The 16,059-nt window shown below is 46.2% G+C and overlaps 1 protein-coding gene across 5 annotated transcripts; it reads right to left on the reverse strand.

The window, feature by feature from the left end:
* Positions 1-2,973: 2,973 nt before the first annotated feature.
* Positions 2,974-14,493, reverse strand: ZC3H12D (zinc finger CCCH-type containing 12D). 5 transcript variants are annotated; one of them, XM_015858184.3, is made up of 6 exons: positions 14,354-14,493; positions 11,264-11,710; positions 7,329-7,468; positions 6,739-6,973; positions 5,777-5,883; positions 2,974-5,309 (listed from the first exon to the last, which is right to left on the reverse strand). In XM_015858184.3, the coding sequence occupies exons 2-6, from the start codon at positions 11,644-11,646 to the stop codon at positions 4,327-4,329; spliced, it is 1,848 nt and encodes a 615-aa protein (XP_015713670.2). In that variant the 5' UTR covers positions 11,647-11,710; positions 14,354-14,493; the 3' UTR covers positions 2,974-4,326. The 5 variants fall into 5 exon arrangements, with proteins under 5 accessions (XP_015713670.2, XP_015713672.2, XP_085399584.1 ...); XM_015858186.3 differs by having other exon boundaries at positions 14,344-14,474; XM_085543458.1 differs by lacking the exon at positions 14,354-14,493 and adding an exon at positions 12,237-12,357.
* Positions 14,494-16,059: the final 1,566 nt, after the last annotated feature.

Genomic DNA, 16,059 nt, shown 5'->3' on the forward strand with positions numbered 1-16,059 from the left:
TGTTTCCCTGCTAAAAATCCCTTTAGCGCTGCTTTTGGAGCAGTGGTGGGATGGGCTGCAGCTTCTGCCCAGCTATCATGGCGCTTATGTGTTTGGTTTCCATGAGGTTGCAGAATGTGGTATTAGTTATGAAGTACATCTTGCCATTTACAATTTAAAGTGGTAAAAGCCTCTGCATTCCCCCTGCATTTCTCCTCAAAGCAAATGTTGGTTGGTCCTTAGTTCTCCTAAGCTGTTCTTATCTATCTGCAGGCAAAGGATAGGTGGGTTTGGGGATTTATTGTAGCTAAATGTAGGATGGCTGAGGTTCTGCTACCACCCCATTCGTCCTCAGAGAAAGCTGTGTAAGGTCAGCATAAGCAAATGTGGGTTGAATGGGGCCTCTGTCTCTATGCATGAGAAGTTTTTTGCTGATAGGATTGTTGTAAGGCAGGATGGGAAAACAGCTTGAGCACATTGTGCCTCTGCCAGGGTGAAGATATCCACGCCAAGTTTAATGAAGAAAACAAAAAAGCCAAACTCTATATAAACTAGGGGGAGAAAGATGAAAATCTGGTGAAGGTACAGCAGTGGTGAGGTCTCACTTTGAATACTATGGAGGCCCTAGAGTGTGTCCAGAGAAGGGCAATGAAGCTCTCAAGCACCTGGAGCACAACTGTTATGGGGAGCAGCTGAGGGAACTGGGATTGTTCTGCAGCTGCCTGAAAGGAGGCTGTGGCAAGGTGGGAGTCGGCCTCTTCTCCCACATAACAACTGGTGATAGAACTAGAGGAAACAGCCTGAAGTTGCACCAGGGGATGTTCAGATTGGATTTGGGGGGAAAAAAATGTTCCCTAAAGACTGGTCAGGCACCTCCCAGGGAGGTGGGAGAGTTACCATCCCTGGAGGTGTATAAGGAAAAGGTAAACGTAGCACTGAGGGATGTGGTTTAGAAGGTGGTATTGGTGGTAAGTGGATGGTTGGACTAGATGATCTTTTTAATTCTACGAGTCAGCCGTGGTAGGTGTCTATTTGTCAAAGGCTTTCACCACAAATCATTTTTCTAGCTTGCAGAGGTGGTCTGTTGCACTCAGATACAGGACTTGCCCTTTCCTTCCCAGCAGTCCAGTGTAGTCAAGTAGGAGAGAAGATATGACTCACATAATCCTCTATTTATATGCTTATGAACCTTTTTAGTGTTTGCTTACGAATTGTGCCAGTTTTTACGAGGAGCTAAAATTGTTATAAAACTCTTCAGAATATCTTCGTATGACAGGAATTGTTTTGGCACCCAGCTCACCAGTTTGTTAGTAAACTCACTTTCCATGTGCCACAAGGGAAGAACACTGTGCAAAGGGGATGCTGAGGGAGGAACAGCAGCACTGGGCAGGACTGTGTCTCATTCCTTTTCATACTGTGGACGTGCCCACAGTTCTTCAGGGGGACACTCATAACCAGTTAACCTGGCCACTCTCAGAGGGGTGTGTCCATGGCTTCCCAGCTGTTTAGAAAGGGGTGAGGGTAAAGAAGGGAAGAGTCTTCCCTTCTATGTTGTTGGGTTGTTGGTGGTTTTTTTTTGTTTTTTTTAATAGTCTTAAAATAAATTCAGCAACTTTGTAAATGTTTCTTAGGAAAGCAGCCCATCTCCTGGAGGATCGCTCCCACTGCTTCAGTCCTTTTTGTCTTGACAACAGAAAAGCCAAGGACTTAGAGGCTCTCAGCCTCTGGGGGTTTATGGATTCATTCTCAACTTGGCAGTGAGGGCCGCCCTCGAATGCATCTCAACAAGGACACCAAATGGCAACAGCTGTCCATAACGTCTGTGCAAGAGCTACCTATTCCTTCCTGTTAGCAGTTCCTTCCCTTAACTCTCAAGCCAGAAAGCAATCCTACCGTCTTGGAGAGTATAAAAGGCTGCAGCAGAAGGCCCCTCGTCCCAGATCTTACTCAGTGGTGAAATAATAAAATGGTTTGTGCTTGCCGTGGGCCTTTTGCCAAGGGCAGAGTTTCTCTACAGCACTCAATGACATAACGCTGCTGCTGCGCTGCCCTTGAAACAAAAACTTCATGAGAAAAATCTCTCTGAGCAGATGAGCCAAGAGAAGTCAAGTTCTGTTTAGCACCAAGGTCTGATTTATTTTCTCAGACTCTTTCTTAACAGAATGCGTGTTCTGGGTGTTTTACTGAGAGACTTCACAGTAAATAAGGCAGAAATGAAAGCAAAAGAAAAGTTATTAAACATGAGAGAGTGTTGAATGAGCACTAAATTCCTGAGTGTTCCTGAGGAAAAAGGAGAGAAATCTTAAGCACTTGTAGCCAGCAAGCCCAGGGCATGGTGTAAAGGCACCGTGCCATTTTTCCTATGTCTTAAATGTTCTCCTTATTGAAATATGTAACCTACATTCCAGACATACAGCTACTAAATGATGACATGTATGGCTATAGCCTGTTCTACTGCTTTGTGTGTATTTTCTGAACGCTGTCCTTTGGGTCTTGCTGTTTGTACAGGGAAGGAGCTTTTCCACTCCACAGGGCACTCTGAGTGTGCAGATGTGCACGGGCACAATGGAAAGCTCTGGTGCAGGATGTTGGACTGTCCAGTGAGCCCGTCCTTGAGTGGTCACAATGCCCACATTTGATCCATGAAACATCTCTGTTTAATTTATTGTGCTAAAGGGGAGTGTGATGTATTTCAGGGGAACTAACACTGGCTATGGAACTCAAATTACTTTCCAAAGCAATTCACATATCCTGTGATTTTAGTTTAATCTAATCTTTGTGTATTTTCTAGTGGATATTGCAAACTGTTCTGATGAGCCAAAATGTAGCGGTCTGAATGAGGTGATATATGTAAAAAACAAAAATACGGAACCTTACAACAGCTACAAACAATGGGAAAGTCATGAAATATGGAAAAAGTTGTCATTTTTGTGGTCACGCTTCCGCCTTCTTTCAGAACACCTTCTTAGTCAGCCACCACATGACTAACAGAGATTCAGCTGATACGGTTTATTTCCTGAAGAATCTTCATACAAATACAAAAACGCATCATGTGATGGTGACACTAAAGGTAAATTACCTCTGCTTGGTCGCCTTTCCAAACCAAGAGCATTCAGTGCGAGCTAGGTTTAGTTATTGCCTGACTGTACTTCTGAGAAGAACCCAGTAGAGGTTCTCTGATGCATGTGAGACTTTGTAAAGGCCACCTGAGTGCTGGACTTAATTCATTATCCACCAGTGCTAAAAGGAATAGAATAAAATAACAGAAAATATTCAAAGCAAAGTGTTGTAGGTGATTGTTTTATAACATGCTGAATAATTCCTAAGAAGATCTGTCATACTGACATACTCGAACTTTGGTAAAATGCCAAAAACGTTCAGGATCAACCTCAATATTTGAATTTTAACTCAAAAATAAAACCCAACAAAGTTCAGTGGAATGGCACAAAGATTTACAGCTTTACAGCTTACTGAAAATCAAACGTGTCCCAGCAGAATAGAGCTCAAATGTTTGTAATCATAATCATCATCTGGCATTATGGGACCACATTTGGTAATTAAGGGTTAATTCAACAATGTTTTTTCTTGTTTACTAGGACAGAAGCAGTTCAGAGCTACTATTATTATCATTTTCCTTTGCAATCAGCTGTGTTAACTCAAATAAGAACATCCTGAGCTTTCAGTCTGCAATAGGAGTGATTTCATTTACTTATATTACAGAGGGCTTCCCTCACTTGACTTATATTGTACATGAGCTCTGAGAAACGTACCTGCAATTGTTTCCAAGTGCTCTGGGCTCTTTCTCTGCTGCCTCCACTAGTAATCTTGTGGGTTCACAGCATTGGTTCATAAACACTAGTTGAGTCTTTTAAAAGTCTGGGACATGGTTGCCTTGTGATTAAAGCCATCGTGTAATTACATGGGCCCAAAGACACCTTCCAGCAGTAAGTACAGCTAAGTGTTAGGGGGAAATATGCCAAATTATTTTCTGCTAGCTCAGCAGGCTAGTCATGATAAGTCTTATGAGGAGAGCTCTCTCATGGGGCCCGTGGAGAACGGCTCCTTGGTGGTATTTAAACAGCACATTAGGACATTAAAAACACGTGAGGTTCACATGCTGGCAGCTCATTAATTAAACCCAAGCCCTCCTACTTACTCCCAAGTAAAGTAGACAAGATTCTACTGCTGTGAACCACAACTTAATGCCCCACGCACCATAATTGGTTGATGCTTAGACGCATGCTACTTGAACAGCTGTAACTCAGCTCCTAAAGCCCTTTAATAACACTCAGATAAACCTGAGAATAGCAGCTCTGCACTTGGTGGGAAAGGTTTAACCTTGAGGCATCACAAGTTTCTATGTCTTTGAATCAGTAAGGTCAAGCTAGTGATATCCTTGATCTCTGGGTACAGCGCCATGACTCGATTCACTTCGGCACAGGGGAAAATAGTGCACAGCTCCCTGTGGGCGCTTGCTTGCTGGACAGAAGGAGGTGTTGCAGCATGGGGTGGCCAGTAATCACAGTAAGCAGCACTGGGCTGAACAGTGGCTTTCTGGAAGAAATCAGGCCTGCTGCTGGCATCCAGCAGAAAGGGCTGGCTGGAGAAACAGCACTGGGGCCGCTCTCTGTACACTTGCAGTGGCTCAGCCAGAGGCATCACAGAGGATGGAGGGAGGTGCTGCTGCTGCTGTGCTTCCAGGGCTGGGCTGGGCTGGACCCTGTCAGACCAGCACTTCTGGGGCCAGTGGTGTTCCAGGTGCCTGCCTGGAGCAGGTGGGAGCACTGAGTGCTGGAAGGGGCTCCCTGATAAGCAGGTGCAGTCCAAGCAGTGGTGATGGTGCAGCAGAAAGGGGTTGTGCCTCAGGCTACAACAGCAATGAGGGCTGTCAGACAGCTCTCTGTCCTGTGAGGTGCAGGTCATTCTGGTTCCAGAGTACACCTTGTCACTTATGGAGAGTGCTGCCATGTCTCCCACAAGGGGTTGATCTCTGAGGGCTTCTGGTGGTTTTCGGTCCAGCTCCAGGCCAGAGTTGGTGCTGATGGCCCAGGCATCAGCTGGCTGTGGATGGAAGCTGCCTGAGGACCATGCTGCATAGCAAGGGTCCCTCATGCCCCTGCTGGCTCCCTGTGGCATTTCTGTGACAGTGTCATGAGGGATGGACTCTCTGCCAGTCCAATATGGAGAGCAGTTGCACGTCTCTTCCTCCCTCCCCAGGCTCATGGGTACTTTTGTTCTGGCTCTGAGCTCATCAGCAACTGACAGCTGAGCTTGATGCAGCCTCTCTGGGTGGTAAAACTTGCATTTGTTACCGTAAGTGCATTTTTTACCTGAAAGAATAAAAAAACATCCAACAGGAGGTCATCCCTCAGGACCATGCAGCCAGGAGCATCTGATGAGCACAAACAACACTGCTTCCCCCCTAGCACTTTCGACCTCATATTTACATGTTGCTAACTGAAATAGCAGGGTGCAACCACAGCAGAGGGAAACTTCTACGTAAAGATTTAGGTCTTTTTTGGCAATGTCTGAAGTTCACATGTCTTCTGGTTACAGTGCTCAATGGACCGGGAAACCCGCTGCTGAAAAGGGTGGCTTTCAAACATGGGGCAGATGTTCATCTCTGAATTACATTAAAGCTATTTTGGGATGGGAGCACCACATGGTTGAGCAGCCCTGGCCCCATCCTCTACCACACCAAATGTGAAGGAGGATGGCATGCGGGACCAGGGCTGTCCCCCCACTGAAGACTACACAGCAAGGAAGTGAGGACCAGGAGGGACAGAGAGGAACCCACCGTAGGGGCAAGGCTGCCATGTTGATTCGGGAAGCGCTGGCTTTTTGCTGAGGAAATTATTAAGAGTGGGTCCATGCCGGCCTAGTGGATCATCAGGAGGCATAAACCTGAAAAAGGAGAAGTGGCAGGAGTAGCAGAAGTACTCTGAGCATTGCCACAACTTGCTGCACAGGCTTAGAGCAGGGAAGATGTGTGATGTCCTCGCAGCCTGGCTTCTGGAAGCTGCGTTATCCCTCCTGCTCACCAAGCCAACTGTGTTTCGTGTTCATGTAGCTGTCCTTCTCCCTTCCTAAAAGCTTCAACCAACTGGAAAGGTGCTAAGGCTTGGCACAGCCCTGGTCTGTCAGCACCCCTGTTATCGCAGTATCACTTCCTTTTTCCCCGAAGCAGCAGGAAATACCTCTGTGGTCCCTGCACTCATCTGCTCCCTTGCACACCAATCTCACTTTCCACCTGTTTTTAGGAAAACATGGTCTAAAGCCACCACTTAGTTCAGAGCTGATCACCTCCCTGGTGCAATGAAGTGGCCTAGCTTTTTCAAGTGGATAGTCAAGGGGCCAGAGAGATCAACATCTCCTTTCTCCTCTTCTATATGGTCACAATAATAAATGCACAGGAAAAAGTGCTGTTCTGCCTTGTAGGGGAATTAGGAATTAACTCAGCCAGCATCCCCTCGCTAATTTAATTCAGTTACACCACTACAGAATAGAACAGAATACATGCTAGGTATTGGGCAAACGTCCCAGTTTGGAATGGTAAGAAGGAAAATTGCGCACCACTGTTACCATTCAAACAGAGCAGTTCATTGAGGAGTGGAATGGGGCTTGAAGACCAAAGCTGAATAAGAAAGAACTACAGAAATGAGATAGGAAAATTGTGGCAGCCAGAGGTATACTCATGACTGAGCTGTCTTAACCCATATACTTCAAGTTACAGATTGCTCACCAGCCAAGTTCTCTTACCTATTACTGACAAAAGAGTACATGAGTAGTCGCTGCTCTATAAACCATTTCCACTCAGGATTTTCATTCTGGAGATCTCGGTAATGGTCATTGGAAACAATGACCCCATCTTTTTCATAAGCGACCTTCACAATATAGCGATCGTCGTAGCAAACTACTCTCTTGCCTTTCACCTTCCGAGATGGGGTGTACACAAGAATTGATTGCTTTTCAAGCTCTTCAAGAATGTGCTGATCTGGTGAGGTGGTTGGCAGAAATAGAGGGGAAAAAATATGCAAAGGAAGAATCAGTTAATGATGACCTGATCACCGTGCTACAAACTTCAGGCAACTTAAATGCAGCTTGTTCTTTTTTAATAAGGCAGAAACTAGTGCTTTTGAAACAGAGTGATCCTAAGCACAGTAATAAAGCCTTATTTGCAATTTTCCTTGCTAGCCTGCATGTGGAAATGAATTAATGACTAATTTAAGCAACAGAGAGCTTATACACAGTTTGCATCTTAGAGGACAAAATCAAACTGTACTCTTCATGCCCCCTGCCTGCAATCTGCACCTAATGGCTGCCAAATTATGCCCAGGATGGTGACCTACCCGCAATGGGACTGTCTTGTCGGGGGGGCTCCTTCCTCCAGAGGGGGACAAAAACCTTGATGTAGGTGTGCCCCCTTTTTTGGAACCAGTCCACTGCCAGGCGGATCCCCCAGCAGGAGAAGACTTCTTTGTTTCCATGGCTATGAAAGAAATAGGAAGAGGAAGCTGAGGCAGTTTTCAGGAAGCATGTAGAGCATATGATCTAACTGGATCAGTAATGGAAAGGCAGAACATAGTGCTTGCGTATCATTTATCACTTTCCATGGAAACAACGCTCCAATCCTGAGCAAAGTGTCCTGGTTGGTTAGATTCAAATACCTCTTCCAGCAGAACCAGGCACTCACCATTTGAAGAAGTTTGGATAGCCAAAGTCAGATGTATTCTGTCTCCAATTCCTACAACCTGTTTGCTACCCAAGAGTGTTGTTTCCATCTATGTCTAGTTGGACACAGGTCCAAAAGTGTCAGCAAAACCCTAGGCTGTGTCTGATCCTTTGCCTTCTGATAATGATTTGAGGATGGAGGGTTTCTTCCAGCACATGCAGAAACTCCTGAGGCTCTGCTGTTTAAAATAAACCACGGGGATTTTCTTTCTGTGCTAACAGTGACATGGATTTTGATGTCTGAAATGGCTGTAAATGCAACTGCAGGTCAGTTTGGTGCTGACCTCCTCTGGAAATAGCTGTCAAATAAAAGGGGGAAAAGGACTGCAAAAGTAAGGAAGGGAATTATGGAGAATCTAACCCAGGTCACCAGAAAAGGGACAAGACCTCTGTGAGAGGGACACAGATGCTCCAGGCCCATGATTACCTTGCCCAGGTTTATGGATTTCATCTTTGTTGCACAGAGAGGTAGGAAAACCTCAAGATGTGCACTGTAACACATGCACACAAGGTGAATTCTGGATAATTATCAGTACTTAGAACAAAACACTGAAAATATCCCCAGAGGAAACAATTAAAGTGAACAAACGCTTTGACAATGACTATTCATCCATATGTATATAGCCCTGACAGCTTTAGAGAAGTACTTTTGTATGTACTTCCAGTGTGAGAAGTAAAACACTCACTCAGGCACAAACACTTGATCAAAAGGGCAGGCAGAACAAGCAAGAGGCACCTGGCACTGATTCTCAGTGTTATCACTGAATCTGTTTGGCATATCACCACAGACAAAGCTGGGGAATGCATAGCCACAGTAATAGATATAAATATGGTGCACTGCCATGTCAGGCATCACTGAACACCAGCACCTGCCATTCAATACCACAGGGTCCTTAAAATGCCTCGTCTCCTGTGTGTTGAATTAATCTTGACCAACAGAACCTTTTTAACCCACCCCATGCCCATGGACCTTAACTGATCTGTCACAGCTCTCTCCTTCCTGCCAGCAGTGCAGTGCATCACTTGGTTACAGGTCACCAAGACCCAAAAGAATCCTCTGACCAGGGCACAGAGAACAAGGCAACCATTCCAGAAATTACTCCATCATTAGCAGGAAGTGGTTCCTTTTTCAGTTGTGCAATTCCAAACTCTTTGAGATGAACTTTAGTTAAAACAGCTCCTTCAAGAGCATTTATTCACGAAAAGCAATGGTTCACAGGACACTGGCCCAAGAGGACTCTTGGGCTATATCCTAATTTTGTTAAAATAAGAAATTGCACCCTTACTTCCTCTATCTCTAGTTTTATTGTTCCACCTTCATAGATGTTTTAGGCCTGTTGGCTAGGAAACATCAAGTTCCAACACTAATTCCCTCTGATAACCCTGCATTGCCAATGTAAGGAAACTTAAGAGCAAGAAGCAGGGCTCAGCTGGCCCAGGAAAAGGCTCCTATATGCGTCACAGCTTAAAAACAGGACTTAAAAGTGCAAGCTCTAGAGTAGATAGTCCCTTCAGTGTTACCAGGTTACACCTGTTCCTCTTTCACAATACCAATACTTGATTGATTTCCCCCACTGGCCTAGTTAAACTGTTGTGTGTACCTCCCATAGGCTGGCAGCTGGCTTCTAACTACACCTGATGGAAATGCAAAGCATACTGCGGTGCTGGTTAGTGGAACTGGCTGAAGGCAAGGGTGTTTGCCATTCAGTCTCAGTGGATGGGCTTGGGGCATAGGATTTGTTTCAAAACCTTGCACCATGCAATAGGCCCTCAGTGCTAACAGTGAAGTGATCCAGAAGCACCGGTCCCAAGACAGAAATACAAATGCCTGAGATATTTTTTCCCTCCAAAGCATCTCTCTAAGCTTCAAGATTTTGACAGCTCTGCCCTAAACTGTTGCATCTCCTAAACTTTTGTAGCTGAACATGTTGATGATGTGTTGTTTTTTTCCTATCAAGAAAATCCAAAAAACAACTCTATTCCCTGATTATGCTGCAAACAGCTCTTTTCCACCTGACAGTAACAAATCAGAAAAATTAAAAGGAGGATCCCATCCCATTAGCCAAAGGGCAAATGTCAGCCAGCACCACTTAGGCTAGATATCCTGGACTGGAAAGAAGCTCCTTCCAGGCTGCTTTGGGTCTATATACCCTGACAGGATCAGTAGTCTCCTCCATTGTGCCAAGCAGCCCTTAACTTATCAAGGCAGATGGAGATGTCTGAGTGGAGCTGTAAAACCTTTGTCTTTTTGAAGCTGGAAATCACATTCTTCTAATTCTACTTAGGTAAAACAAGGAATCCACAGCAAAACACTTGCATTCAAGAATCACCTCTCTGCTTTCCATATGGAGAAGTAGAAGAACACTCTGAGGAGGTTCTAGGGTGGAAGTACAGGAGACCCTAGCAGCCAACTACCCAGCCAATGGCTTGACTAAGGCTAACTCTGCTCCGCTGTGCTTTTCTTACTAGTTGTGAGCTTCCCTGAGGATCCCCTCACTTTTAGGAGGAATTTCTTCCTTCTTCCAGAAGATGGCACAACTTGCTTAGTCTCCAGGATCACCTGCTCTGTATGCACTAACCTCTTTTGCCCTCTAACCAGAAGGGATGTGGTATTATCTCACCTCATACCAAAGGAGGAAACCCTTCTCCACTCTATTCCAAAGTGCAAAGATGGGCCTGGCCCTGCAGAAGAAAGCAGGAATCCTAGGGAGAAATGGTGGATACAAAGGGTGCCCTGGACTCTGGCGGAGCCTTTGACAGTTCTCATTGCTCAGTGGAATGGAGGCCAAGCTGGTGCTGCTCTTGGATTTCTCATCTGCATGAGAATGCCAGGCTCTGCATCCCAGAGTGCTTTTACAGTGTCAGGACACTGCTTAGGAAGTATAATTGGTCAAGATGAGTTGCTATAACATTTCCCAGAATCAGAAGTAATAAAGAAAGAAATGAGAATATCGAAGATAAATTCCAACGACCAATTTCCTGATGTTTCTATAAAATAAACCAACAAACAGCCGTCAGCTCCCAGTGCACTACATGATGTTATGATGTGGAATACCAACAACCAAAAATCATAAAACCATGACAAAAACATACAAGCCAAGAACCGCAGTGGGATTTACTTGCAAGTCAAGACAACACAGCTGTGATTTTCTTAGGAACCACAGGCACCTGTCTTTATTTTCCCTCTCCTTCTTGTGTTAGCGGGGCTTTCCTGCTCAATTGGGATTCCTAGGTAACTACATGAAAAGGCAGCGAGACATCAGTGGTGAGCAAAAAGAGAAAGGGCTGCTGAATCATCCTACCATAAACAGTGCACGTTAACTGCTATGAGCTTGTAAAAGGTCAAATGCAGAGCAAGGTAGTGACTGTGTTTGGTGTATGTATTTCTGGGCATAGACACAAAAGGTCCCCAGCCAAATAACAGGCATAAGCAGTGTTTCATCTACCATACGTCAGATAGACATCTCACCTGGAGAAAAGCACAATTCAACCCATCATCTTTAAAATTCAAAAACAACCGAGAAAGAGAAATGGCTTAAAAAGCAAAGCTTACCTCATTGCTACGTTGCTGCCGTCAATCACAATGGCTCTCAAGTGACTGGAGGAATCACCTTCCTCTTCTGCAAGCCATTTTGGCACTGGTGAAGTGCTGCACGTCCCACGGGCAACAAGTTTTAGTGGGGGAGGCTGAGCCTGATTCTCCAGAGCTTGAGGTTTTCTCCCCATCCGAATCAGCTCTTTGAGCACGTCGTCCTCCAGGGCCTCCTGGCCCAGGCTTTCCAGCACTTTGCAGATGTCCTGCTTCCCATAGCCTAGCTTGCAGAAAAAATCCAGCTTGCTCTGGTGCACTTCTCTCCCTGCTGTAGAAACTCCTCCAGAGCCTGGTTGTACCGGCTTGCTGGAAAATGAACTGGTCAGGGCCATCCTAGCGGGCATCTGTCTCCCTTTCAAATGCGGTGCTTCTGTCTTCCTGCCCTTGTCCAGCTGGCATCAGCTTTAGCTGAGGGAAAGATTAGACATAACAGAATGCAAGTGTTAGGGCAGAATGTGCAAGCTCAGTTAGTCGCCTTGTGCACTGTCCCAGTCTTCTCTTACCATTCAAGTGTTTTCCTGATCCCCTCTTATTTATGAAAGCAGCCAAGTGGACCAGGTGACGTTTGTCTGGGCGTTATGTCAGACAGGTGTCATCCTACTTCACGAGCTATGCAAGCCTGTCTTCACCCAGGTTCGCTGTATGCGTAAGTTTGTTCTTCGGACTTATCTCACAGGAAATGATATAAAAGGCGGTGTAACCGGGGATTTTCAGTTTGCTCAGTGTGGTTAATGAGGCACAGATAATATCTGTTGAATGCTGTTGGATGATCTCAGATGCCGTAGCAACTTAACATGTACAACGAATCTCACCAAGTAATTTAGGGAAACATCATTTAGCGGTGAACTCTGAACTCTTCTTAATAGAGTTGTGTTTCCGAGTATGTGCCTGTGTGTGTATGTACAGGCACATCTTATGAAATTCTACCACTCACCTGTTCCACTGATGCCTGAGTTAATATTTTCCTGCTGTTTTTGTATTCAGAGAAGCAGGTTGTTTTCTGAAGGCTGTCATGGGTAGTGGTTGGAAGCAAACAATCTGAAAAGTGGTTTCAGTTTCACTTAGATTCATTGTCAAAAGACACTGGTAATTCAGAAATGACTGTGCTGAAGTAGCAGGACGCTACCTCAAGTTTCTCCATAATATGACTATTTACATTTCTGGGCTACCTAGTAACTGACTGTGATGGACAGTGTAAGGTTCAGAATTGCTTCACTCTACCAAGCATGGCAGCAGAAGGACATAAGCAGTGACTACTCAACATTCAAGCCACATTTCTTCAGATATGTTTGGCATACTTGCACTGACGCTTACCTCACTAGATCTCTGCAGTTATTGATAACACCAGTATTAGAGCTATGGCTGCATCACCTACTCATGTATAAGAAACAAGTCTGGCTGTCTTCCCTTCCCTGTAAATCTCTCATCACCCTCAGTGACTGGAGACCACACTGCAAACCACTCAGGGAAGATGCTACAAGCCCTGGACCTCTGCTAGACTGAGACATTCAGCCCTAAATCTCGATGTTCCTTTGCCTATAAGACTTGAGATCATATAAAAAGACACCTTGCAGACAGCTCCCTGGGAAGAAGAGGGCTGTTGGGGCCACTGTAGCCCATCCATTGGCAGGTGACTTCATGGGGGCTGCTCTTCTGCAATGCTGCTGGCCAGATCTGTTTTTCTGTGAAGTTATCCACTGGGTAACTTCGGTTATCCAGTAGCTACTGTACAGTACCCATTAGCTACTGTTTGGCCAGGCAGTAGCAATGGGTAACGAGGCAACTGCAGGGCTTTCACCACAGAAAGAGCACGTGTGGAACCCTGAGATGGAAAGCATGCTCACAGCTAGCACTGAGGTGACTCTTAAGAAGGGAAACTTGAAGAGTGATCATAGAATCATAGAACATCCCAAGTTAGAATGAACTCACAGGGATCATTGAGTCCAAGCCCTGGCTCCACACAGCAGCAGCCAAAATCAAACCCTATGTCTGAAAGCATTGTCCAGACATTCCATGAACTCCAGCACATGGGGCTGTGCCCACTGCCATGTGTAGCCCATTCCATGCCCACCGCCCTGTGGTGCAGCCCCTTTCCCTGACCCCCAGCTGCCCCTCCCCTGACACAGCTCCATGCTGTTCCCTCGGGTCCTGTCGCTGTCACACAGAGCAGAGCTCAGCGCTGCCCCTCTGCTCCCTGCGAGGAGCTGCAGCTGCCATGAGGCCTCCCCTCAGCTCCTCTGCTCTGGGCTGAACAAACATAGGGAGTGACAGTCACCGGCTAATACTTTGATGAGCGATCAGCAGCATGCCCAAGTCCAACAGGTCAGCTGGTTGCTACAATCAGTGCAAAAACACAACAAAAGCAGCAGTGCACCACAGAGTCCACCTTTTGCTATCAGACACAAGCAGGTTGTAAAATCCAACTTATAAAATTTACAACCTTCATATGCAAACTACTTGGATTTCCTCCTGCCTCTTCCCCTGCCCTCACAGACTCGTTGGGCAGCCACTCTGGCTTTGTGCTCCACCAGCACTCAGCCTTTTCCCCAAGCCCACAAAGCCTTGGTGTTCTGCCCCCTTCCATGCACCCACACAGCTGGAAGGAACAATTTCAGTGTCGTTTCAAAATTATTTTATAATCTTCATGTTTTAGCCAGAAATAAGGAAAATAAAATGCGTTTGGCCACACATGCAGGCACAGCAGCAACTTCACACCACGGCAGCACTCCCCCTACCCAGTCTTGGTTACCTTTTCCTCCTCCCCTGACCCTAAGAACTACCCTATAATTCACTCATCCTGCACCAGGCAGCACTCCTGGGCCCTTCCAGGAGCTCTTTATTCTCAGAAAGAATATGGGCTGCTGCACTTCCAGATAGATCAGAGTGCTTTAGATTCCCCAATGAAGGATGCACATAAACCCCTATAACAAGACTACAGAATGATCTGCATCTTTCCTCCTCGACCCTCTGCGACGCACTCCCCAGAAGCCCCAGCAATAAGCAGCGCCAGGAGCCGTGCCCACCAGCAGCCCCCCACTCACCCCGTGTTACCTGCCCGATCCACACGGTGCCATCCCCGTGGGCAGCTGGGAGCCGCTCGGGGCAGGCACAAGGAAGCTGCCTGTTATGGAGAGCCTTAAGGCAGGGCTGGAGTCAGCAGAGAGCAAACAAGTGCTTTGAGCAGGTTAGAGCTCATTCTAAAGGAAGGGTTTACTTCCTCATTTGGCTCGCTGGTGTTTCATTTAACTGTACAGGTTGATAAACTTTCACTTCATTTTTCAAAAGGGGAAAAAAAAAGAAAGAAAAGAAGGTTCCCAATACATCTCTCTTCTGAGTCATGGCAAAGATGAGTCAAATGCTTGTGGGCAGGGATCCACAGCACTCAGCAGTCAGAGCCGGGCACATGAATTTGGGGATGAATGGGCAACTTTCCACCAGGGACACTTCACCAAGTTATTCTCTCCTCCTTGCATGTGGCAAATCCCTGACTTCCAGGGACATAAAAAAAAAATAGGTAATTACAATTAAAGAAGCACAGAAAGAAGGGCAGCGTGCAACCGACCTGCATGCAGTACAGATCCCTCTGGGAGCTGGGTGGGACTGACAGGGTAGGTCAGCCACTTTCTAAGGCCACAACCACACCAACTTGCCAGCTTTGTGCTACCCAGAATACCCGTAACACAGCCAAACACACAGAGATCAGCAGAACATCCAGAGCCTGAGACCCCACAGCCTGGGAAAGGAGACGGGCAGAGCTCCTCACAAGGGCATCCTCATAACAGCACCACTACAAAGTGCTACCACAGAGGAACAAGAAAGCTGCCAAGCTGCTAACAACAAAGGGATGCAATGGAGTGGAGCATATGACATCACAGAGTTATCATTTTAACTCCCGCTCCTCAGCAAAGCACTCTGCTAATATGGGAATAAGGCTGTGGAGAGCGTCCATAGAACAGTAACAAACCTAGTGAGGATACTGGAGCACAAGTCTTATGAGGAGAAGCTGAGGGAACTGGGATTGTTCAGACCTTATTGCTCACTGCAACTACCCAAAAGGAGGTTGTGTCAAGGTGGGGGTTGGCCTCTCCTCCAGAGTGATTGCGATAGAATGAGAAGGAATTGCTTTAAATTTCACCAGGGGAGGTTCAGGTAGGACATTAGGAAAAATTCAGTCTCCAGAAAGTGGTTAGGTGCTGGCACAGACCCTTACCTTCCTTGCTAAAGCTGGGCAGAGCACACTGAGGCAATTGCTGGTGTGTGGCAGCAGACCACACAAAGTAGATGATTGTACAGAACTTTAGAATGGTCTCAAGCCCTTTTGTTCATCAGAACAGATAAATGCTTGCCAGCCCAGGGCCGTGGTTTCATAGACACTTCCTCTTTCTGCTTCTTCCTTGTGCCGATAAACACATTGGGTGCTCCCAGTGCAATCTGTCTTTTCTCCATGGTGTTGTGGAAATTAAGGAAATAGATACAGTGGGTGAGGCCTTCTCTGGGGAACAACCCGAACTCATGGATGTTCCCATGCTGAGCTGAAGTCTGAGAGCTTGCTGCACTGTGAAACAACCAGGCTGCCACTGGAAAGAATTATATCAACCTCCAAGCAGAACAGCCTTGCTGCAGCAGCTCCTGGAGACCAGGCCTGCCATGTCAGTAGCATCTGTGCAGCCCCACCTTCCTGATGGTGATGGTTAAGAAGTTGTGCCAAGCACAGGAAAACAATCTCTTGAACCTGTAGTAGGGAATGCTGCAGGTGC

The sequence above is a fragment of the Coturnix japonica genome, chromosome 3 (assembly GCF_054131305.1).
Source record: "Coturnix japonica strain WE chromosome 3, WE-NBRP24, whole genome shotgun sequence".
NCBI classification, from domain to species: Eukaryota; Metazoa; Chordata; class Aves; order Galliformes; family Phasianidae; genus Coturnix; species Coturnix japonica.

Coding starts and splice junctions, on each gene's coding strand:
- ZC3H12D (XM_015858184.3), bottom strand. CDS start 11,646: ATGCCCGCTAGGATGGCCCTGACCAGTTCATTTTCCAGCAAGCCGGTA. Junction 6,974..7,328: donor ACAAGACAGTCCCATTGCGG/GTAGGTCACCAT, acceptor CCACCTCACCAG/ATCAGCACATTCTTGAAGAG. Junction 5,310..5,776: donor ATGGCAGCCTTGCCCCTACG/GTGGGTTCCTCT, acceptor TTATTCTTTCAG/GTAAAAAATGCACTTACGGT.